The sequence below is a fragment of the Emys orbicularis genome, chromosome 9 (assembly GCF_028017835.1).
Source record: "Emys orbicularis isolate rEmyOrb1 chromosome 9, rEmyOrb1.hap1, whole genome shotgun sequence".
In the NCBI taxonomy this organism is placed as follows: domain Eukaryota; kingdom Metazoa; phylum Chordata; order Testudines; family Emydidae; genus Emys; species Emys orbicularis.
In genome coordinates, this window is record NC_088691.1 from 78,286,665 (window position 1) to 78,310,568 (window position 23,904).

Consider the following 23,904-nt stretch of genomic DNA (forward strand, 5'->3'; position numbering starts at 1 on the left):
TCACTCAGACTAAAAACTCAAGAAACCCTAACTGACTATGGGCACACTGATCAGTACATGGTGCAACGTGCTCAGTGACTGAGGGGAAAAGAGCATTGTTTATGCAACAGCAGTTTTACACAGTGCTTCTATTATGGAGATATTGGTAGCTACTCTACAGTTGAGATTGCACTGTGATTTCTGCTTAAAAGGAGGAACAAATCTATCTGTTTCACACTAATTGAATGTAGTGTCCAAATTTAGCACAGTAAAACTCTACATGGAAAATTTATGTCCTATGAATTTTTTTTTTTTTAGGAATAATGTTTAGCAATATTTTAAATTGCTTTCTTTTAAGTTTTGCCCCATTTTTTCAAATTTCTTTGTTTCCAGAAGCTCAAAACTTCATACTGATCCTGATGACACATCAGACATATGATCATTTTGAAATTTTAGAACTGGGCATCAGAAGTTATAACTTATATTCAGGATATCTTAACTGGACTGTGCTGAATGCAGTCAATGGACCTACTCAGATCCAGCAGCTATTTTCCATTTTCTGAAGTTACAGGGACAACTGCCTCTGCAGTGGAGCTGCACACTCTTGGATTCCAAAAACTGTGCCTTCAACTCTCACCCTTCCCCCCACCCTGTCCTAGCCCCTATAACGGCAAAGGATCATGGGGAAAGAAAAACCCACAGCTTGCAACTCCACTGCAGAAGCAGTTTCTTCTTCTGATAAAGCTACAGGGCTGTCCCCCCACACCTCACTCATCCTCTTGTCCTCAGAAGGGGAGAAGTGGGCCCAAGACATTAATAAACTTTCTATGGCTCAGCAGAGCACAGCGGTCCTCTGATAAACGTCCTGCAGTTCAACAGTCAAGAGCTTGACGGAGGTCTGTAACAGCAGAGCTGTCAGATTCAGGGAGGAGAGTATCATCTCCTCCCTGTTTTTAGCCTCCATGACCTCCTATACTGCTCTGCTTCCCCCACATGTACTTGCCGACGTATTCAGCTTTTAAATGTGTACTAGTGTTGATAGATCTAAACATTAAAAGTTGAATATAATAGGAAAGAAGGACAACATGGTGGGAGCATGGGGATCAAGGCTACCCGGGGGCAATTTAGGCTGTGAAGGGCACTGGGGAGGAGTAGGCCAGGACAGGGAGCAAGGCATAGGGGCAGGGGAAGGAAAGGAGGTCATGGGAAACATCAGGGCTTTGCAAAGGGCTTACAGGGGATAATATGTATTAATACCAAACAGCTAATCACGTGTATTAAAAGAAGACTGTCAACACTGATACATACTCATTAAACCCTGGTAATTTCCCCCACCATAAAAACCAAAACATGTACCTTAAAGTTAAGTTTGCTAGACTGTACATCCAAATTCATTAAAAAAGGCAAAAAACATGCAGTTAAGCCATTCACTAGTGCATGCACATGCAGACTTTACATAGCAATTACAGAACTGATATCAAATTTAGAATGACAGATCACCCATTCACAAATTTTCATAAGCATTACAGAAAAAACAAAAAACAAACAATCTCACAGCCACCATTTACAGAGACAGCATACCTCATTTATTTACACACTAATACAAAATCATGTATGGAACTACAGTACAATTTATAAAAGCCACCCTAACCCTATATTAATGATTAAAATAATCAGCATTTGAACACTCAGAATGGTTGTTCAGGAAAAAGATAGTGTAAGGGAGATATTTAAGGATGACAATGGGAACCAATGAGTAAACTGTAGATGGGTTGTTGAATGACTCAGCTAGATATTTCGTTCTTTTTTTAGGGCTTGCCTTTGGTGGGATGTGAAGAGTAGCATATATAACGATAAGTTAGGGGGAGCAGGTAAGTGGGGGGGATGTTTTAAAGAGCAATCAAAAATTCCAAATATTGTAGGTAGAACACATTAATATACCCAATTAAAGACTAATTGTTTTTGTCCATAATACAGCAGGTAAAAAAAGTCTACCAATAACATTTCTATTCTTGGGACTTGAACTAAAATGCTGTTACAGTTTTTAGAACGATATACAGAAAGTACATCTACTCACCTATTTGACAACTGGAAGACGATGTATTTGTGCAAAGATGAGGATGGCAACACAGCTGCCTCAATCTGAGCAAGACACCAAGGACATCTGCATAATGTGCTAGAACAGTTCCTTCATTAAAATACCTGAAGAACAATTTTAACATTATAGTGTAAAAAACATTATACCCTAAATACATGGTCTCAATGGGTCAAGTTCAGCAACATAAATCGTGTCCTATTCTTACAGTCACCTTTTACCTGTTTTTCATGCAAAACATGCCCTTTCATTTTTTTTGTGTTTTGTTTTTTTTTAAATGTGTACACACCCGAATGGCAAAACTGGAGCACTACCACTTACCTAAACAGTGGTAGCCCTGAACATTAGTGTTACCCCTGAATCTGACCCAGACTTTAATGAAATTGCAGCCGATTACACTCTACACTTTAACTCACAGAAACCAGGGACTTCTGAATGTCTGAACATTCTCAACTATTAAAACTTCTTGTGGTGTAGATTGTCTAAGAGGTACATGAACTTTTAGTCACCTATTTTACATTGGCCCTGGTTCTCCACTCACCCATACTAGTGTAACTTCACTGAAGTAAGTGGGCCACCAACTAAAATAAATCATGTGGCTGAAACCTTGTGCAATGCTTTGAAAAAATTACTGCTCTGTGTAAGGTGTGTGCGCCACGGTTTCTTTGTCCTGTTTTGTTAAAGCTGTGAAATGCAAAAGCAAAACTGAAAATCTTTCAAGGTTATCTAAACTTACTAAACTATATATATGCGCTTACCATACAGGTCAAAGTAGGAAGTTCCATATACCATCATATATCAGTAACTAGTTCCTAAGACTCATTTAAATTTAAGTTCTACTTGTTTCTGAAGAACATTACATATATTCTCATACACTATTTCAGGAAACAAGTTTTTCAAGTGCTAAAGAATTATTTTTAAGACCACTGTTAGTGTATTTTGTATTCTTTTTGCTTCTCTCAAAGACAGTTAGGCTCATTTATGGCATATGCTAAACCATTCTTCATTTTCTTCCTCATACTAACAATTGAACAGATGCTACAGTCATTTGCAATTATTAATTCAGGGCATACTAAGTGAAAAGTGGGGGGGGAGGATGAGAGAGAGAGAGTTTGGCATATTTTAGATACATTCTGCTATTACAGCTAATATGCTTGAAACATCTGGACCGGTAGTTTTCAGAAGTCAGACTACAAAGAAAACTGACAACTCTAACAGTAACTGCACAGTCTATCTTCTTTCTATCTACCTGCTAATAGCAGCTTTGCCTTCGTTCTTCACAGACTGATAGATTTTTCTCTCTTCCTCTGTAAGCGTAACATGCTGAATAAATACCTTACGTTCTGGTAACTCCAAAACAGGCTTTCCTTTAATTTTGCTTGTTTTCGTTCTCCTAAGGGTGATGTTTTTAATTAGGGACTGTAAACGCCTAGAAAGACACATGAACCAGTCTTTAGTACACTAACACAAATTACTCACAATTTTTTTTATTCAGTTTACTGTCTGATTCTTTTGCATAAAATCTAAGCTTGATAGTATGCTACACCGCACTAAAATTAAGTTATATACAATGTATTGCATTTTACAACTGAAGTATAAATAAATCTCATGAACCAAAAATGTACATTATGTTTAAACAAAGTACAAATGTGTAAGTTTGTCATGACGCACTGGCAACCAAAGATCAGATTTATTATCCACAAACATTTTACAAGCTCTTCATACCTCAGTCCCCCTTGCTCTCCCAGCATGACAGGGCGCTGGATTGTTCTGTGCCACCACTCTCTATCAGTAAAAGGTTTCAGTTTTAAAAAGGAGAGAAGAGACCACAAATCCTTTAAGGAATTCTGGATAGGAGTGCCTAAAATAAGAAAAAGAATGTGGAAAACCTTAAGAACCAAAAATATAAATTTGATTAAAAGTAGTCCACCCTCCACAAATACACAGAGCAAAGCTTTAAAACCCAGAGCACAAAAATATTTTTTTTTCAGACTGAGTCACAGATCCACCATATGAAACAAAGTATTAGTTTTCACAAACAAGGCAGCATTACAATAGCATACACTTTTTCAGGGGAGTCTTTCTGCAGCTATTTTAACTGCATATTTTAAAATGTATTAGTTTTCCCATATAGTTCCACTTTAAAGAAACAGGCAGGATTGAGGAAGAGAGAGAGAATTGGCTGACAAAGATTCTAACCCATATAATAATGGGACAACATATTAAAATCCATCAGATAACACACCCCAGGTAAAGGGAAGAGCTGTCAAAAAAAAGTAGTGTTAGGACTTTAAATGATCTTAAAGAAATAATCTATTTTAAATGAATTTTTAAATACACCCCAACAGCGGATAATAAAATGACTCGTTTTCTGCCCAAAGTGGCAGTCTCAGCATCTACCACAGAAAACCCCTGAAGTAGCCATACACTTGGCTGAAGCTATGTCTGCAATTTAGAAGAAACTGGGGGTTTGGAAGAGTTGGGGGGATTCCAGCCTGCTCACAGCAGTTTTGACACAAAAGGGCTTTGTTAAGATCGATAGGCATAAAATGTTACTCTGTATTTGTTCATTTTTCATAGATCATCATCATCATCTTGTCAGACCTCTCATCTTTTAGTCTAGTTGCAAAGGTCATTACAAATCCTTTAGTCTTTTTAAAGAAATAGTTTTCAGAACTAAAGCTTCAGTGCTTCTCCCCTCCTTTTAAAACAAGCAGCTGAGTCCTAATAGGAATTCAAAAACAAAACAAAACAAAACCACACACAGTAGTTTGTTAAGTAAAGAAAAGCAAGTATAGTGAAAGTTTTCAGTTTCAAGGGTTATTCTTAAAACAAGCAATTTTTAAATACTGAAGAGTTCACACTACTTGCATGCAGATCTGAAAGGATACAGCCAAAGTCTTCTCCACCAACAATATTTTCTGTCAGATGCAAAGATAGCTTCAGCCCAAACTGAGCACATAGTACAGTAACTCCTCACTTAAAGTCATCCTGGTTAACGTTTTGTTGTTACGTTGCTGATCAATTAAGGAACATGCTTGTTTAAAGTTGTGCAATGCTCCCTGCTCCCCTAAGTTCCCTGTGCAGCAGCTGCCCAGCAGGCTATCAATTGCTGGCAGTTCAGCTGTCCCTCCCCCCACTGTCATGTGCTGCTCCTGCCCTCTGCCTTGGAGCTGCTCCCCGAGACTCCTGCTTGCTGTGCGGGGGAGAGGAAGAGGGGGGCTAATGTCAGGGTGTCCCCCTGCACCCCACTTACCCCATCTTCCATACAGCAGGGGACACACACAACAGGGTCTCAGCAAGCTGGTCTAATTAACAAGGCAGTGTACTTAAGAGTAGGGTCAGCATACTAAAAGGGGAAATGCACAAATCTCTCTCACGCACAGGGTGTGTGTCTCTGGCTGGGATGCAGTCTCCCCCTCCCTCCATTCCGGCTGTCTTGTAGAGTGTGAGAGTTAACCCTTGAGGGCTCAGCCAATTGCTAATTCATCATTTAGCAGTAAGGCATTTTCTAGGAAATATCCCAGCCTCTGACTCCTCCACCTCAACCAAGGTAGGTAGGTAGGTAGGTAGGTAGGTAGGTGTGTGTGTGTGTGTGTGTGTGATATAGTCTTTTGTCTGATGAAAAAAAATTTCCCTGAACCTAACCCCCTCATTTACATTAATTCTTATAGGGAAATTGGATTCGCTTAAAGTCGCATTTTTCAGGAACATAACTACAACGTTAAGTGAGGAGTTATTGTACCAGAAAACAAAAAAACCCTCGATTTAAAAAAAGGGCACATATAACTTCTTAAGAACGACTGAAAACTGAATAAAATGATTGAGTCTTCTTTTTCTAAGAGGAATACTTCAAAATACTCTGAAATGCTAGACTGTTGTGAGAAATCTAAAGTTTGCAGGCACTAGAGAAACTTGGCCACTGATCTTGTGATTTGATACTATGAATGACAAAGAATAATTTTTGGGCCTAGGAAAGAGAATGAGAGACTATATAGGCTGGTGCTTAGAGTACTCACCTAGGATGTGGGAGACCCACGTTCAAGTTCCTGCTCCAATGACTTTTTAATTTATAAAAGGTGGAACAGGAGAGACAGAGAGACCCATACCAGAATCTCTCATAGTCCAGTGTTAGGGCACACTCCTGTAATGTGGGAAACAAGTTCAAATCCCTTCTCCACGTCAGGCAGAGAAGATCTCCCACAACACAAGAGAACACCCTAGCCACTGAGATAAAGGTTTGAGAGGTTTTCTTCCTTCCCTCGCAGCTGTTTTGTGAATCTAGACATCCAAATGCCCAAAATTAAAACCAAAAATCATTTTGACTCTTTTTTTTTTTTTTTTTGACTTTTTGATTCACTAATTCAACCCAAACAAAATTTTGTTCGGTTTTTCAGAATTGACAACAAATAGGAAAAAAATCCATTATTCACCCAGCTCTATTCATAATACATGCCTTTTGGGCATTATTCCTTAGACAGCACGTTTGCAAGTTGTTGTAGATGGTTTGCAGTTCACTTAGGCCCCAGATCAGGAAAGCATCTCTACTCAGGCCAACACTTAATCATCTGCCTAAGTGCCACTGATTTAAGCCAAGCACGTGTTTATGTGTTGTCCTGAACAAGGATTTTTCCTGAATCAAGGACTAAGTGAACAAAAAATCTGGGTTTCAAAGAAATCAAACATGCTGGTTGGTGAGTCAGTCCCTTCCTTCTTTGCTGATCATGTAAAATGAAGCTGGGATAATAGCATTATTTTAAATAGTTTAATTTGGTTGCATTCTCATCAACTTTTATAAAGATGATAGCTACAGCAGTTTTCTATGGACTTCTAATTTGCTACTGAGGACTTATGAAAAACTCTGACATTACTTTTTCAAAACCATTTTGATATCTTCTTTCTGAACTAAGATTCATTTAAGAGCATTCTAAGATAAGTGTGAACTTAGAGCCCAGCAGCCAAAATAAATGTTAGGTTTTCTGGATAAAGCCAAAATGAAAACATTTCTTTAAAAATGTAGTGTCACTGTAGTACAAAAATAAAGGTTAACACTGCAATTACTGTAGTGTAAAATATTTTACCTGTCAGTATCCATCTTCTCTGTGCCTCCAAATTTAATGCAGCTTTAGTTTGCTGAGCATTTGGGTTTCGAATTGTGTGCCCCTCATCCAACACCACTCTCAGCCACTTTAATCTGTGTAACAGGCTATCGCCTCTGCTCTGAAATACAATTTTATTTTTGATCCTGTAACTCAAATCAAGATAGACCTTTTTGCAACTATGATAAATCAAGTCATAGACCAAACACATATAGCACAAGTGAGGTAGATTCATTAAGACAGATTTCTAATAGTAGAAAGTATATTCATTTTTATCTTGCTTACTCAAAGAACAGTAAAACGAGGAATGTGAGGAACCCACTCTTTTGGATTTAAAGAATCCCTGGAAATGTAAATCAAGTGCCTAGGACTAAGAGGATGCAAAAGGGTGACCAGAGCAGAAAGCAGAGGAGTGGGAAGGGGGCTACATGATGCTAAATTAAATAGGAGGGGCCATTTCAAACAACTGATACCCAGATATTTTAAAAGGACTGAGATTTGTATGAAAACAAACCTAGCCAAATGCATGGATTCACATATAACAGATATCTTATTCAGGAAATCAATACATCCCTCAATAAAACAATCAGTTTTTACATACTTTCATAGACTATCCATAGGGTCCGACCAAATTCACAGCCATGAAAAACACGTCACAGACCGTGAAATCTGGTCTTTTGTGTGCTTTTACCCTATACTGTATAGATTTCATGGCGGTCCTGCCTTCAAAGCTGGGATCCCAGCCAGCAGCCACCGCTCTTCACCTGCCCATCTCTGAAGGCAGCGGTGGGGCCAGCAGCAGCGCAGAAATAAGGGTAGCAGTACCACAACCCCCCCTCACAATAACCCTGTGACCCCTCCACAACTCCTTTTTGGGTAAGGACCCCCTACAATTACAACAAAGTGAAATTTCAGATTTAAAAATAGCTGAAACCATAGAATTCATTATTTTTGAAATCCTATGACCATTAAATTGACCAAAATGGACTGTGAATTTGGTAGGGCCCTAACTATGCAATTCAAAAAGCTTGACTGAAGTGCCTTGGCTGTGTAAAATTAAGCAGCAGACAGGGTTGGAACCTTTAGATCCACTGCAGAGAGCTCTCCAAATTGAGCTAACAGAGTAACTAATAGCAGTAGTATGTGGTCATCCTTAGTGTGGATCACCACTAGAAGGGGATGGGACATTTTGCCAGAGGGTTTCACAGGTTTTTTGCTGACATCAGAGGAAAGGTGAGACTCAGGAACCTTGGGCTCCATTCCAAGCTCCTGAGGGGAGTACGCTATATAGTGAGAACAAACACTTCTACCTAATCCTCTCCCTCCCCCCACCGCTGCCCTTCAACCTCAACCTCTTCTGCCCTGTCCCAGTCCAGTCTCTTTTCCATCATGGCTCCTTGCCCCAGTCCCATTCTCCACCCAATCCTAGTCCCCTTGCCCAGAAAATCCTTGCCTCACCCCTCAGGGCTCCCCATCGGTTATTCTCCTCCCCCACTTTCATTTCCCCTGCCCAACCCTAGTTCCCACCCATCCCCTAGCTTCCTGTCCCCAGTCTCCTTGCTCACACAGTCCTCTGTCTCTTTGCTACCCCAGCCTCCATCTTCCCCTCCACCCACATTTCCCATCCTGACTGGCCTCCAGGGCTCCTCATTCAGTTTTAGTGTCCCCCATACCCCCAGCTCTTTGTCCCAGGTCTCTTTTCCCAACCAGTCCTTGTTCTACCTTTGCACCCTAGTTCCTTGTCAGATCAGTCCTCCCTCCCATCTTAGAACCAATGGGGGAAGGAGATAAGTCCCAGTCTCTCCCTCAAGCTCTTCATCCAATCTCAGTCTCTACCCATACCTCTATCTGCTGCCTCTCAGCCCATCTGCCCCCCCTACTCCTAATCTCCTTGCACACCTAGTCCCAAATTACCAATTGCCCACCCTGCCCCAAGTCCCAGTTTTCGCCTTCCCTCCAGTTGCCTGTCCTAACCTGCTCTCCGCTCAAGTCTGACTCTTGTCCCCCCCTGCAGCTGAATCAGGCAGCTTCCTCCTCCATGCTGCCAGGGGACTGAGGGGTCACTGACAGCACTAAAGATACACACTCCCTGCACTCAGTTCAGGTGCCCAGATCTAGCACAGCCCACTGCTACCCAGAACTGAAATTGTAAGGAAAACCCTGCTTAGCCCCAGACTAGATCAAACCCAATGCAGTCAGAATCTGTGGGGAATTTAACTGCTAAAAATAATACAATAGATACATTCAAAGAACGCCTCCCACTCTTCATAAATGGCCATTTTAGGTTTGTTTGGTTTGATATCATCTGATACAAAAAGTTGCTATAAAGACATTTAGTATTTTACTTACTCCATAATCGCTGGCTAAAATGTTGTAGGTTGTTAGTACTATGTCTTGTTTTGAAAGAAATGATGGGTCTTTGCTGCGGTCAGGACCATAATAAACATATATATTCAAGTGAACATCTGGCCTGATATGTTGTTCAAACTGGTCCTGAAAGAAAAGTCATTAGAGAAACTGCGATGAATCAAATGTTGCCACATGACTATATTCCTTAAGGATGGCTTACAAAAACAACTGTAGATTCTGTTCCGACTCTGTGGCATACTGCAACTACCAATGGTGGAACATAGGACATATAACAAAAGTCAACTGTTTTGGGGTAAGAGAGGCAGAGGGAACTGTAGTAGCTAACTTAGTTACAGCAAAAACAGAACCAAAAACAAAGCAAAGCTTCATAGTGAGTCACAAGTAATTGTACTGCAATGGAGTTGAGGGGAGGGACGGAGGGAGGAGATATTTTTTACACATGTAAAATAAAGCTACAATGGCATTTCTGAATAAATAAGAAAAAATAAATGAAAGAATGACAGGTTAAAAATTATTAGTATGTCTCGTGTTACTAACAACATTTTATTTAAAATGAAAGATTTTCAAAATCTACTTTTCATCAGTGTTTAATTTTTGCCCCTCTTTTAAATAAAATAGTTAATCTTCACTTGTCCCTTTCATTTTTGTTTCTAAAGTGTTTCGCCTTTGTCGCTCTCCAGCACTAGCACCATGTTGCAGAATTAGAGCTGCTGACAAAAAGAAGGGGTAAAGTCTAAAGATAAACTGATTTCAATAAAAAGTATCACAGTTCTAGGACGCAAATATAATATATGGAGGGAGTACTTTAATCTCCCTCACTCTGAGTTCTCCACACGAAGCTTCATTTGTTGAGTTTTCTGCAAGTTTCTCCATTACTGAGTAAGTATTAGGCAGCATTGTTTCTGGTAACTTTATTACAGTAACTTCACGAATCACCAGAATCTAGAGAAGGAATTATAGCTAGAGCGAGGCAAGATTTTTCAGATGAATAGTTTGCAGTTTCAGTTGATTCAAAACTATTTGTGAATTTGTCTCAATTTCAAACAATGACATGAAAACAGTAGTTTCAAATGCCAAGTCCACCGTCCAATTTTGTAGTTTTACAAAAAAAAATTTAAACAGACCAACAACAAAAAATTGAAAAAGCAAGAGTATTCTCTCTCATCTCTTTTCAGTTTTAATTATCTTTGTGTTGTAAAATCCAATGACATAAAGCTTCGACAAAGACATGTGATTTTTAAGCTGAGTGTCCCTTTAACATGTCTACAAACAACGAACTCCTCTCCTGCAATAAAAAAGGAGGGTGGAACTGTGAACCTGTGTGGAACCCATTTGCTCAATAATGACTCTCCTCACAGGGTGACCAATATTTGTAGCTCTTTAATGGACATGAAATCAGTGAATAAAAGCCATTTAGTCTCATGGGACCACTATGTCACTTCAATTTGTTCTAGTATCAAAAATTACTAGGGCTGTCAAGCGATTAAAAAAATTAATTGCGATTAATCACTCTGTTAAACAATAATAGAATACCATTTATATAAATATTTTTGGATGTTTTCCACATTTTCAAATATATTGATTTCAATTACAACACAGAATACAAAGTTTACAGTAACACTTTATATTTAATTACAAATATTTGCACTGTAAAAATAAAATAGTATTTTTCAATTGACTTAATACAAGTACTGTAGTGCAATCTCTTTATCATGAAGGTTGAACTTACAAATGTAGAGTTATGTACAAAAAATAACTGCATTCAAAAATAAAACAATGTCAAACTTTAGAGCCTACAGGTCCACTCAGTCCTACTTCTTGTTCAGCCAATCGCTCAGACAAACAAGTTTGTTTACATTTGCAGGAGATGTTTAGCATATCTGGCACGTAAATACCTTGCAATGCCGGCTACAAAAGTGCCATGCAAACGTCTGTTCTCACTTTCAGGTGACATCGTAAATAAGAAGTGAGCAGCATATCTCCCGTAAATGTAAACAAACTTGTTTCTTGTAGCGATTGGCTGCACAAAAAGTAGGACTGAGTGGACCTGTAGGCGCTAAAGTTTTGCGCTGCCTTTTTTTTTTTTTGTTACATAACTGCACTCAAAAACAACAAAACTACATTTGTAAGTTGCGCTTTCTTGATAAAAAGACTGCACTATGGTATTTATATGAGGTGAATTGAAAAATACTATTTCTTTTATCATTTTTACAGTGCAAATATTTGTAATAAAAACATTATAAAGCGAGCACTGTGCACGTTGCATTCTGTGTTGTAACTGAAATAAATATATTTGAAAATGTAGAAAAAATCCAAAATATTTAATAAATTTAAATTGGTATTCTATTGTTTAACAGTGTGATTAAAACGGCAATTAATCGCAATTAATTTTTTTGAGTTAAGCAAGTGAGTTAACTGCAATAAATCAACGCTAAAAGTTACCTATTTTTTGAATAACTGCTTTATTTCAAAATTAGGAGAAGCAGTAATTTTTAGTCAAATGACATGTTACTGGAGCAATGTTATTTGTACTGTCATAATTAAGAGTCACAAAATATTCAAGAATTAACATGATAATGTAAAACCTACAATCCAGTTGCTTAGGACAGAGAGCGGACATATGATCAGTGTTGTTCTGGGACCCTCTTCAGAATCATTTTTCTTAACAGACTGTACACTTGCAGTATCTGAGAAAATAGAAGTGACACTCAGCAAGATAATCATTTACCTTAATCCTTTATTTTGAAAGATTATAACAAACACAATGCTAAAAAAAAAAAAAATTGAGTAGTTCCCTGTAGTCCTTTTGGAGGTCCCCATCAAAATAATGTAAGCTTCACAGGATAAGAACCATCTGTATAGTATTTCAGTTTGAAAAGAAACAAAAATTCATAAGACTTGTGTTTATTTCTTCATTACCTTTTTTCTTTGCTTTCTTTTTTAATGGAGCGGATGGAGATGCAAGAGCAGATGCAAAGCCTGTGTCTTCTTGGATAATGCAAGAAGCTGCTGCCAAAAGACCACATCCAAATGCAAGACATTTTAAAAATGTGTGCATGGGTAGGTATATTTTTGTTACATTTATGTCACACTAAGTGAAACCTGTTAACCAAACAAACTGATTTTCTCACTGTTTTACAGGTAGCTACTAACATGGAGTAACTCTCAAAGGGACAGAATCTATCGGTCATTAGGACAAACGATTTAGCACAAGTTTCACTCCAGGAGTACACACATACATAAAGTACTTTAGACTTGTTTACACAAACACTTAGCCCACATCAAGCTGGGGTGTAAACCTACCCTCCACTAGCCTGCCATGCACTAAGTGCCCATGTGGACCCTGCTGCCGAGCACTAAAAGTTCCCTAGTGTGCTGTGATTTACTCTTGTTTCAAAGCAGCATAGATCAAAGCGCACTAGGGAACTTTTAGTGCACGCCAGCTGTGTCCTCAGAGACACGTAGTGCAGGCAAGGTAGCATGGGGTAGATTTACATCCCAGCTTGCTGCAAAGTGTTTATGTAAACAAGCCCTCAATGCAGAGTACCTATAGTCTTTCAGATTTTCTTCCATGCAAGGTATTTAGTTTGACAGATAACATATGTTCTTGTACTTTTAGATTAGCATCTAAGCATTTTATCTTGTAATATAGCTTTGCCTTTCAAATGCGCTTTTTCCATCTCTGTGCCTACATACTACCCATGCTTGTCAGAATCTAAAGCATCTCATGTTTCCTCACTACACCTTCCACCATCCCATCCCTTTTACCACTGAGGAAAGGAGTCTCTTCAAAGCCTGTCACATCATTACTTAACAGCTTTTCTGGCTGAAGAAGTAAGAAACATAAGCCCAGGGAAGGAGTGCATCATCACTAGGCTAGCTCAATAGCCCTTTCTTAAATAAGAGTTCAAGATTCTACTTCTAATAGATAAATTTACTCTTATAAATGGTTAAACCGAGTTACATGCTTACAGCATTAAACACAGGTCTGCAGGAGTTTTACTGAAACATTTGTAATATAGATTTTCTTGATAAGAAGTTGGTCTGAAGTATCTTCTAGTGTACAATTTCTGCTTAAATTTCTGGTATGAAAACATACTTATACTCCAAAGAAACATACTTTTACTTCTCTTTCTGGTTGCTGGGAGATCTTTTTCACATTTGGCTGAAAAGAAAAACAATTGATTTTTAAAAACTGAATGAAATTAAATTCTATTTTAACCCAATTATTTAAATACAGCTCACTTCTTGTTTGTTGTGGTAGCCACTCTTCAGATTCTTCTGAGTCACTGCTTACTGTATATTTGGGTTTCTCAGCTTTAGCTCTAAAATATTAAAATAAAAACACTTCACAACCAGTACTAAAACTTGAAGAGCGTGTTTTAGCCACACAGACTAACATGCAATAGATATGGCCAATATCCTTTGAAAAGTTCCTCTGAGGGTGGGGGACAAAACAAAACGTATTCTGTTCATTGTTGTACTTCAATATGCAAAAAAAATTCTGTAGACAGACTATTTTCTCATAAATGTAAAAAAAAACAAAAAACAAAAAACAAAACAAAACAAAAAAACAGATCTTTACACTAACCAATAAAAAGAACAAGCTGTGCCATGACGAAATGGCATGAACACATTAATATGTTTCAAACACAAATCAAGCCAAAAGCTGTCCCTTTTGTCTACAGAACAATGCATCTAAAGCAGCGGTTCTCAAACTTCATTGCTCCGTGACCCCTTCTGACAACAAAAATTACTACACGATCCCAGGAGGGGGACCAAAGACTGAGTCCGCCCGAGCCCCACCACAAAGGGGTGGGGGCCAAAGCTGAAGCTCAAGAGCTTCTGCCCTGGGCAAGGGGCATGTAATCTTAGCCCTGGGCAGTGGGGCTCAGGCTTCGGATTCAGCCCCGGGCGGTGGGGCTCGGGCTCTGGCTTCGGCCCTGGGCCCCAGCAAGTCTAACACCATCCTTGGCAACCCCATTAAAATGGGGTTGTGACCCACTTGGGGGGTCCCGACTCAGTTTGAGAACCCCTGATCTAAAAGTATACTTGAAACACTGACAAAAACTACTGGAATTTAGCCCATCAGAATTTTATATCAAGTTTTTTAAATAATAAATACAGAATTTCTGGTTCATTTTAATTGTGAAGTCAATACCTGGCACTGCTATCATACCTATCACTCAGTCTCAATTAGTGGTCTGTGATACTTCCCACCTTATAATATACACTACAGCATATTTCTGACAACAGTAAGCTGCAGCTTGGGAAAGAAAAGGGAGTATTGCTGCTATGGACACTGGCAGATAAACGAAGCAATCTAACCTTGTTGTTTACATTCTTTTTTTAAAAATTCAAGAATGGGTATGAAAACAGCATTACTACAAGAATGGATTACACTTACCACCTTTGATACTATTATACTGACAAGAGGGATAAAAACAATTGAGAATGTAGGCAAGAGTCACTTAGAAAAAAAGTTCATGATGGGCAGAGGAGAGGACACAAAACACTTACCACCTAGATAAGATCATCCTTACTCCAATCCAACTGATGTAAAAACCAGGAAGGCACTGCATCTTCTAGTTTCTTGCTAATCTCTTTAACTTTATTCAAATGTCATGTAGCAAGCCAGCAAAGAGAAAAAGTGTGTTTCAGGATATTACCTTTTTGGTCGGAAACTAGAATGTTGTGACTGAACAGTTTCACTCTTCTTCTTTACATTAGAAATGTTGGGCTCCACATTACAGCTGGTCCCTTCAGGAGAAGAAAAAAAAAAAAAAAAGAGTTATGAAAAGGAAAATACAGTCTTTCTGCCTGAAAGCCAAGCTGCCTGAGAGCTACTTGATGAATAAAACTAGTACAGATTTAGATCACAAATAATGTTCTAAATTCCTCAGGGTGAAATTAACATAACTGGCATTTTGAGTCACGACTGTAAATGTGAAATAAAAATACTATGAAGATCTTCCTAATATATTTCCAGCCATCTAAAATGCTGACATAGTAAAACAACCATTCACCACCTTGCCTAGCTAAATTTGCATACAAAGAAAGTAAAAAAGTGTTAATGGCCGTGTGACGGAATACACCCCGGCATTCACACCCTACACACTACTGTAATAATCTTCATAGTAGGTGTGCCTTTGTAAGATATCATTTGAAAACTCATACTTTGCTGGTCAATATTGACCTGATAAAATACATGTGGCAACATTGTATGTGAAGTTATTAGACTACTGTGTATGATGTTCAAAACTCACGTTCCACCAAAGTGGTCAAAAAGTCCTGTCTTGAACAAAGGAGTGTATGTTTGCCTTAAGTTGCATTTAAGTAGTAAACAGAGTCATCAAGTAGGAAGGGAAAACAAAGGAAGCTCAAACAGGTAGAAAAAAACAGTGGAGAACATCCTTCCACACAGACTGTCTCCCAGTTCCCAACTGGAAAAAAATTTTCAGGAGGGGGCAGGGAATTGAAACACCCCAAGACTCCCACTCTCTCTCCCTATCTGTCTCTGACATCGCACCTAAGTTGACAAAGGAAAACAGCCGTTGGACTCTGGGGGGGCGTCCGTACCTGAAGAGTTTGGTCAGTAGCCTTGCTGGAAGCATGTGTTGAGAAATTTTGCTTGAATTTAATATAGTTTGTTAAGTTAAAACACTTACTAGTGCCTATCCTGATTTTTTTTGTAACCATTTCTGACTTTTATGCCTCATTACCTGTACTCACTTAAAATCTCTCTCTTTAAAGTTAATAAACTTGTTTTACTGTTTCATCTAATCCAGTGTGTTGAAGCTGAAGTGTCTAGGTAACTCTATGTAAGATAATAAGCTGGCATATTTTTCCCTTAAAGGAAGAACAGACTTAATATATCTATGCTGTCCAGGAGTAGGCTGAGCAGTACAGGACATACGTTTCTGTTGGGAAATCTGGGACTGGGGGTGTGTTGAGGTCCCCCTGCAGTATAACCAAAGCTGATGAGAACCAGTGGGTAACTAGCAGGCTGCAGTTACACACGACACTCAGGTTATGGCTTGCATGCTGGAAGGCTGTTTGTGAGCAGCCCACGTGGGAGCTACTTCAGCAAGGCACTGTAAGGCACCCAGGGTTGCAAGGCACCCAGGTTGCAAGGCAGCGGTGACACAGCCCTCCACTGATCTGAATTGTACCCTAGTATGCCACAGCCTGGTTCTAACTGACATAGCTTTGACTTAGAATTTCCAAGCTAAAGATACAAACTAGCTTTCTAATCAGACCCTGAAAGGTATCCTAATACATTTATTGGCTTTTGTGGGATTATTCTAGACCCTTTTTATTTTAAAATTACTTTTGAAATAGATGACCCTTTTTAATGTTACCTTAAAAAGCATACAACATTAAGGATGGGCCTGTATTTAGATATTATTTAATATTTTTTAAATCATACATTATTCTTGGACATTTAAATTGTTATTTAAGTATCATATAGACAATCATGTAAGTTCATACTTAAATACAAAGCACTTTGAGAGAAACACAACTTGTCCCAACAGACCACAACAGAGAAGACCAAAAGGACTCAGTCCACATAACAAGAGACAATTAAACATTATTTGACCAAGTACAGTATTAGAGTGTGGCTCTATCCAAAGCAGGCTTATTATATTAGAAATGGTAGTTAGTAGAGATTTGGTATGTCCTTGTTACTAGCACTGTTTATACCGAGAGGAGAACAGATATTGTGAAATGGAGAAATATGAGACCAACATTGAGCTGATTAAGAGCTAGGGAGCAGAAATAACTAGAAATGATTTACAACAGAAAAAAGTCTTTCCTCTATAGCGGGATACAGTGACCTTTACCTTATATTAAAGTACATAATAATAAAACCTTACACTTGTGTGCAAGATCAAGGCATAAAATTGGGTCTGACCACATTATTGTAGTAGACCCAAGTACAAAACTTACAAGACACAAGGAGAAAATTAATGTAAATACCATACGGATAGCAAGGACAGTCCCAACAAAGCTGTCAGGATAGAGCACTTCCAAGATGAGGGTTATTCTAGCTGCAGACTTGACTAATCAGGGATATCTGAGTTTCTGGGTTACCTAAAACTAGTTAAAGTCAACAGAAACAGAGAGCTATGTTGTAACGGATCCATAAGTAAAAAGTAAATAAGATCTTCATCTTAAATAATTTTATCTGTTGGAGAAAAAAGAAACTAAGAATTCCCAAGAAGAATATACATAAAAGTAAATTCTAGAGATAAAAGGTAGTAGGATAGACCTGGCAGAGGAAAACTGAAGCAGCTAAACTTGCAGAAGCAGTTTTGGTGTAAGTGTAAATAGTACTCAAAAATTTGTGCACTTAAATACCAGAAAATAAAAGGTGCAGAAAATAAACAGTGAGGAAAAAGCATGTACTGTATGCAATTTCTGCTCTCTCCAACTCAGTAACTTTCCTTTCACAATGAGTTCAACCAAATGAATGCAATGGTGCTACACTTTTATATTACTAAAAAACCCTCACAATCTTGGGGAAGAGAGTGGAAATAACAAGTCACTTTGACAAGTCAGATGGTCTCCATATGCCTCAGTTTAAATGTGTATTTTATTACTTCTCTTAGAGCTACTGAGAGGCTTAACTAGCTTGTAAAGACCTTTCACGTCCTTAGAGAATTGCTATTGTAAGCAGACCTGGCGAAAACTCAGGATTTCTGATTCATCAGAAATTTTGGCATTTCAAAATCTGGTATAGAATGAAACCAAAATTATCAATATTTCTCACAAACTAGAAATTCTAAAAAGATATTGGTTTTTGGAAACACTGCCTTATGATGTTTCTGAAACAAAATTTGCTCTCGGGGACCACAGCAGAGGTAACACTGAGAGGAATAGCGATTTGATCCAGCAGCTGCCAGCATTACCAGGATCTGTGGCTCCATACTTACTGCCAAGGGGCAGGGACCCCAGGGCTTCCAAACTCCAGGGGAGCCAGCTAACCCATGAGTCTGGGGTCCCTGATCTGAGGCAGTATGCATGGCAGGGTTACCCTGGAGCTACAGACCCTCAGAACCCATCCCAGGACTTCCAGGCTCCCAGTTCTGTGGCAATAATCCTGGGATCTCTCATGTCTTCCCAGCTCCCTACCGCAGAACTGGGAACCTAGCCTGAGAGCCCTGGCAAAACCCGTTTCTTAGGGCTTCCAGACTCTGTGCTGCAGAGCCAGGACCCAACCCCCAGTTACAGTCAGGACTTCCAGGCTCTTCGCTGCGTAGGAGCCTGGAAACCCTGGCATAGCAGAGCTGCCCCAGAGCCATGGACCTTGCAAACCCCAGGGCAGCCCACATGGTTGGACTCCTCAACAGCCTGCCAGGCAAGCTTGCAGGGTTCCATTGGGCTCTGCCAGAACCCTGCTTGTGATTTGGCAAAAGTTCATCGAACTTGACTAATTTTTGTGAGCGATTTCAAGTTTGATGAACCGACATTTTCCAGTTTGGTTGGAAAATTTCCAACTAACTAATTGTAATTGCATATTGCTATTCTAATAATAGTGTTGTTGTATATTACTGAGTTAACAGATCTAGCGCTAGCATGTATTATTCATAATTCAAGTACTGTTGTGTCCTTTCACATTTTTACTGTTACCTTTCAAAAGTTCATGTCCTTCATTTTTCACACCAGTGACAACAGATTCCTAAGGAAAAACAACAGTTTATTCTGTAATGTAGTAACAACTAATATGGTAGCTACGGGTTTCATCTGTCTAGATAATTATTTTTTTGCATTCAAAAAAAGATTGATTTAGTGGTAATACATTTACATTAATCAAAAGATTAAAAAGTTACGAGTTTAACACATTCATATAGTTAAAAAAAAAAAAAAAAAAAAAAAAAAAAAAAGCAGATACACCAAAAGGGAACTGTAGACAGGCAGAAAGAGAACTTCAAATTACACGGGTATATATATGGAAGGAAAATAAACCACTAAACTTTTCGGACTATTCTGAGCCCAGACACAAAGCATTACCACATAATTTTGATGCAATCATGCTTTTAAAAAAATCCTAATTCCTGTACAGATTACAATAAAATAATCAGACAATGCTTGTACTTACTCTTTCCATGGCATAGTTAAATCAATTTATGGGAAAGGGAGTGAGTGCAGCAAAACTGGCATTTGGATTAGATGATCCAAGAGGACCTTTTCAATCCTCCCTCCCTCCCCACCCTTTTTTAAACTATATGGTAAGAAGGTGTTCCACAAAGTAAATAAATCTGAGGTGTTTCCCCCCCACATTCAGACCCTCTGCTTCATATTTTTAGGTATAGTCTCTGCAATGCATGGGAACTATATAAGCGAGTCCTTAGAGGAAAACATACTTATTTGTGTATTCATGACAAAAAGTAAAATTTTAAAAAATAGACCTTTATATTTTATTTCATATGAATTGTACTTTATTTAAGTTTTATTAGGTTATTTTCATGATCTCTAAATTTAACTCTTCCCTGGAGTACATCGTTTCAAAGTTCAAACACACAGACTATTTTGTTTCAAAATATATTTAAATTAAGTCCTCTAATTATATCTGACCTGGCGGTGTAACATAATACCATTCTGCTTCTTACTTTATATCACTGGATATTATAAGCATAAAAAGCTCATATCAACTATAAAAATGATATGAGGTAAGGATTTTTGATTACTTGCTAGAAGAAATTATTTCACACAAAAAACAGTAGTCATGGTGTGCCATCCTTTTAAAAAAAAAAAAAAAAAAAAAAACCATCTTACCTTATGCAACTGATCGCTTTTAATCTTTTCAACAGGAAGAGGTTTGCCATCATGAAAGTTGGTAAGAATCAATGCAATTGTTACAAGTGTTTTACCCTAGATAAAATGCAAAGGATAGAATTTATGTTTTTTCCAGAGATAAGTCAAACTGTATTCAAATTCACTAAAGCACTACACATAATTACCAATCCCATATCATCAGCCAGTATTCCTCCAAGAACATTTTCTGGTCGTTCTTTTTCAGCGAAGTTTGTAAGTGTATTATAGTAGAAGTTATTTTTCTCTTCCCAAAACAGTGGCAACTCCTTACTGTTCTCACGTGAAACCATCCAAGCTAAAGCCTGCTTTTGGTGTGGAAGTAATGATGTTCCAACAGCCTATAAGTCAAAAAAAGTAATGTTATACATCTTTCACATGAAATAACCCTTTTCCCTTTGGGAAGGGGGAGGGGAAATAACGTTTGATTAATTGCTCTCTTAAAACTTAAATTAACTGGTATTTAGGACAACTCATTATTCTAGCATGACACTGCTAAACTTTGAAGATATGTATAGATGTTTATATGTGAAGTTTGTAACACAGAATTTAAGGCTTGATTTAAAAGCCTATGAAAGACTTTTTTAATAGAACAAATACCTCTGCTCCTTCCATTTCATGAGTTTTATCATCTTCTTTCAGATCTTCAAACAATTTGTCAAACTCACTTTTAAGCTGCAATGCATAAATACAGAAGTTGCAATTAAACTCAACTTCTACATTAAATAAATACTTGATGACATAACAGATGCCAGTCACATGGCCATATGGATACCCAGATCTCCAAATGACTCCTGGAGCCATTAGAATCTGTAAACTGCTGCTACTGGGGAGGTAGGTAACAAAGAAAAAGCAGAAGTAGTGGGGGAATAGCCACATTCAGATCCCAACTTGGCACTAAAATGTGCATTATAAAATAGGGTGAGGTATACTGGTACAGCTATGTGAAAAAATCTTCATGGTGCTGAGTACACCTGGCCAAATTTAGACTTCAAATGGGCGCAATTCAAATTATATCTGTGAAACTCTTTAGCGTAAACCAAGGCTTTTCATGGCTTGATAATTTAAATGGACAAAGTCAAGTAAAAAACAATAGTGAGCAAAATATTGACAAATATCTAAGATTACTACACAATGTATGTTTCTTTTAATTTTAATTTGCGCATTTGACAGCACCTTGCGTCCAATTGGTTTCACTGTTGCTGTATGTAAAGCCCACTGAAACAAGGTATAGAAAAGACATTTAAGAAAATAGGAGAATGGCTTTAAAACTATAAAAACTGGCAAATGGACTCTGGGGCAGGTATAGTAGCTGAACCTATAATGGTTAAAACAAAAAACAAAACAAAAAAAGATTTCAAGTTGACTGTGCCCTTTAAAAGATATTTGTTTCAAAGGGGAAAAAAATCAAAATACTTCAGTGCTCATGAAAAAGGACTAATCCTCACTTTCATGAGCACCAAGTTCACTTTTTTTAAAGTATATATTTTCAACATAACTAACTACCAAAAAAACCACCACACACCTGTTCTGTTGTCATCTGCACAGCAGCATGTCCTGGAGCACTGTAGCTTGGTCCAGCTCTCCCAGAAACCCAGCTTGATCCAAAACCAAATTCTGAACCTGTGTTCCATTTAGAAAAAACACAAACACAGCAGTTAGAGACTTGGCTTGCTCAGATGACTGATAACAGGATATGGTGCCTTTTTCTCCCAGTTTGTTTTTTATTCAACTATGTGCAGTAGAAACCAAAAATTTTTACCAACTAATGGCTATTTGTGACATATGGGAAATGACTATGAGCGTAGTTCCTTGTGAAGAGTCCTATTGGTTACCAGTTAGGCATTTTTATTCTTACATTTTGTAATGTTTTAGTAGTCTAACAATTCAATGCACAATTAGATCAACAAAAAAAGGAAAGTGCTGCATAAGGTTTTGCAAGTATAACATATCAAAGCATGACCTGTTGATTTCAAGAACCCTGGTACAAGGGGTTTCTGGGGGAAAAAGAAATGTTGACATGATTACATTTCTGTTATAACAGGGTTTGATTTTTCACCATGCAAAAAGATGAAACTCTGTTTCACTCATATTAAGATCAGGACTATAGTACAGTTTCTTTCATCTTTGTTTTAAATATATTAAAGCACTTAATTATATCTACATGCTCAACAATTTTACAAAAAACACAACTTTACTAATGTCAACATTGTATGTTCATCCACCTGTAATTATATACCAACTCTATGATCTATCCCAGTCAGGAATAAGGAAAAGAAATGGGCCTAATACTATGCCAAAAGCCAACAGGCTCTCTTTTGCACACCTGCAGGAGAAGCAATATTTTGGGTCAACACTATGAAAAGAATTAGCATGAACACTTGACCCCCTTTCTTTCACAAGGAGGTTAGTGATACTAACACAATTTCCAGGTCATACCCAGGCTGAAAGACAGAAAAGGATAACAAAAACAAAAACAAAAAAGATTCCAGAGAATAACAAATCTGCTTTGCCACAACCTTCAATCACTTTTCAGGTCTACAAAGTCAAGGAAAAACCCACATTATAGCACAGATGGAGCACAACTGCACATTCACTATGAACCCGGATCTGGCCCGTTTGGGGCTGGTGATGTGCCAATGAATCCACTGAAATATTACCATTGACTTCACCAGGAGCAGGATCAAGCCTTTAAAGTTTCTTCTAAAGACTGAGGATTTGCAAAGGTCATCTTTGAAATATTTTAAAGACAAAAACAAACAAATCTATAACTTACTTTTTGAAGGAGGAGCCAATTTAAATCCATGCATTTTCAATTCATCTAGAACAGCTTGCTTATTTTCTTCTTTTCCCCAAAAACTCATTTGTACAGGCATAGTAAAGGCATTCTTTGCTCCATAAGGGACAACCCTGAAGAATAAAGAAAAAAGGAACATACCTCTCACTTAAAAAGTAAAACATTTCATAGCAGACTCCAATGGAGAAAATATATAATTAATACTCCCATGAAATAAAGAACTTGTTATAGTCATTAGAACATTGAAACAGTAAATCACAAGTTCCACCAAGGAAGCAGATTCCTAAGAAAACTATCAGGCATTCATCTATATAGTAAGATTCCATTACTGTCATTCTACAACCCAGAATCTCCATCGTGTCAGTGTAAACGGTATGGAAACGGCTACAAGCATGGTTGAGAGTTCTTTTTGTTCAGACAATCATCAGGTTGAATCATCAATGGGATTTGTGGTGTGTTACCAATTTGTTTTAAGTTCTCAGCCATTTTGACTTTATGAAGTATACCTATGTGACATACAGCTACAGTAAGGCAAGTATTTGTGCCATACCAAGAGTCTCCAGACCATCATGATATCAGAGAGAATTCAACCAATCATCGTTGTTCTACAGCTAATTTTCATACAACAATTTCAATTGGCTGTATGAGGCAAACTGCACAGATAGTGGATTACTTGGCCCAAGTGCTATACCCATGCAACAGCCCAAGCTTTCAGCTTCTACTACAATATTAAAATATACAATGGGCCA

The 23,904-nt window shown here is 38.1% G+C and overlaps 1 protein-coding gene across 1 annotated transcript in view; it reads right to left on the reverse strand.

Moving 5' to 3' along the window:
• The window catches only part of HLTF (helicase like transcription factor), a 48,450-nt gene that overhangs the window by 15,505 nt on the left and 9,041 nt on the right, over positions 1 to 23,904 (reverse strand). Inside the window, exons 4-19 of the mRNA XM_065411417.1 lie at positions 23,135 to 23,268; positions 21,884 to 21,981; positions 20,959 to 21,033; positions 20,508 to 20,699; positions 20,323 to 20,418; positions 19,177 to 19,225; positions 15,213 to 15,303; positions 13,789 to 13,868; positions 13,516 to 13,708; positions 12,463 to 12,552; positions 12,133 to 12,220; positions 9,523 to 9,666; positions 7,156 to 7,294; positions 3,800 to 3,935; positions 3,324 to 3,503; positions 2,057 to 2,181 (exon numbers count right to left, since the gene is read on the reverse strand). Of these exons, the coding sequence (XP_065267489.1) occupies positions 2,057 to 2,181; positions 3,324 to 3,503; positions 3,800 to 3,935; positions 7,156 to 7,294; positions 9,523 to 9,666; positions 12,133 to 12,220; positions 12,463 to 12,552; positions 13,516 to 13,708; positions 13,789 to 13,868; positions 15,213 to 15,303; positions 19,177 to 19,225; positions 20,323 to 20,418; positions 20,508 to 20,699; positions 20,959 to 21,033; positions 21,884 to 21,981; positions 23,135 to 23,268 (1,910 nt within the window). The remainder of the gene's footprint in view (positions 1 to 2,056; positions 2,182 to 3,323; positions 3,504 to 3,799; positions 3,936 to 7,155; positions 7,295 to 9,522; positions 9,667 to 12,132; positions 12,221 to 12,462; positions 12,553 to 13,515; positions 13,709 to 13,788; positions 13,869 to 15,212; positions 15,304 to 19,176; positions 19,226 to 20,322; positions 20,419 to 20,507; positions 20,700 to 20,958; positions 21,034 to 21,883; positions 21,982 to 23,134; positions 23,269 to 23,904) is intronic.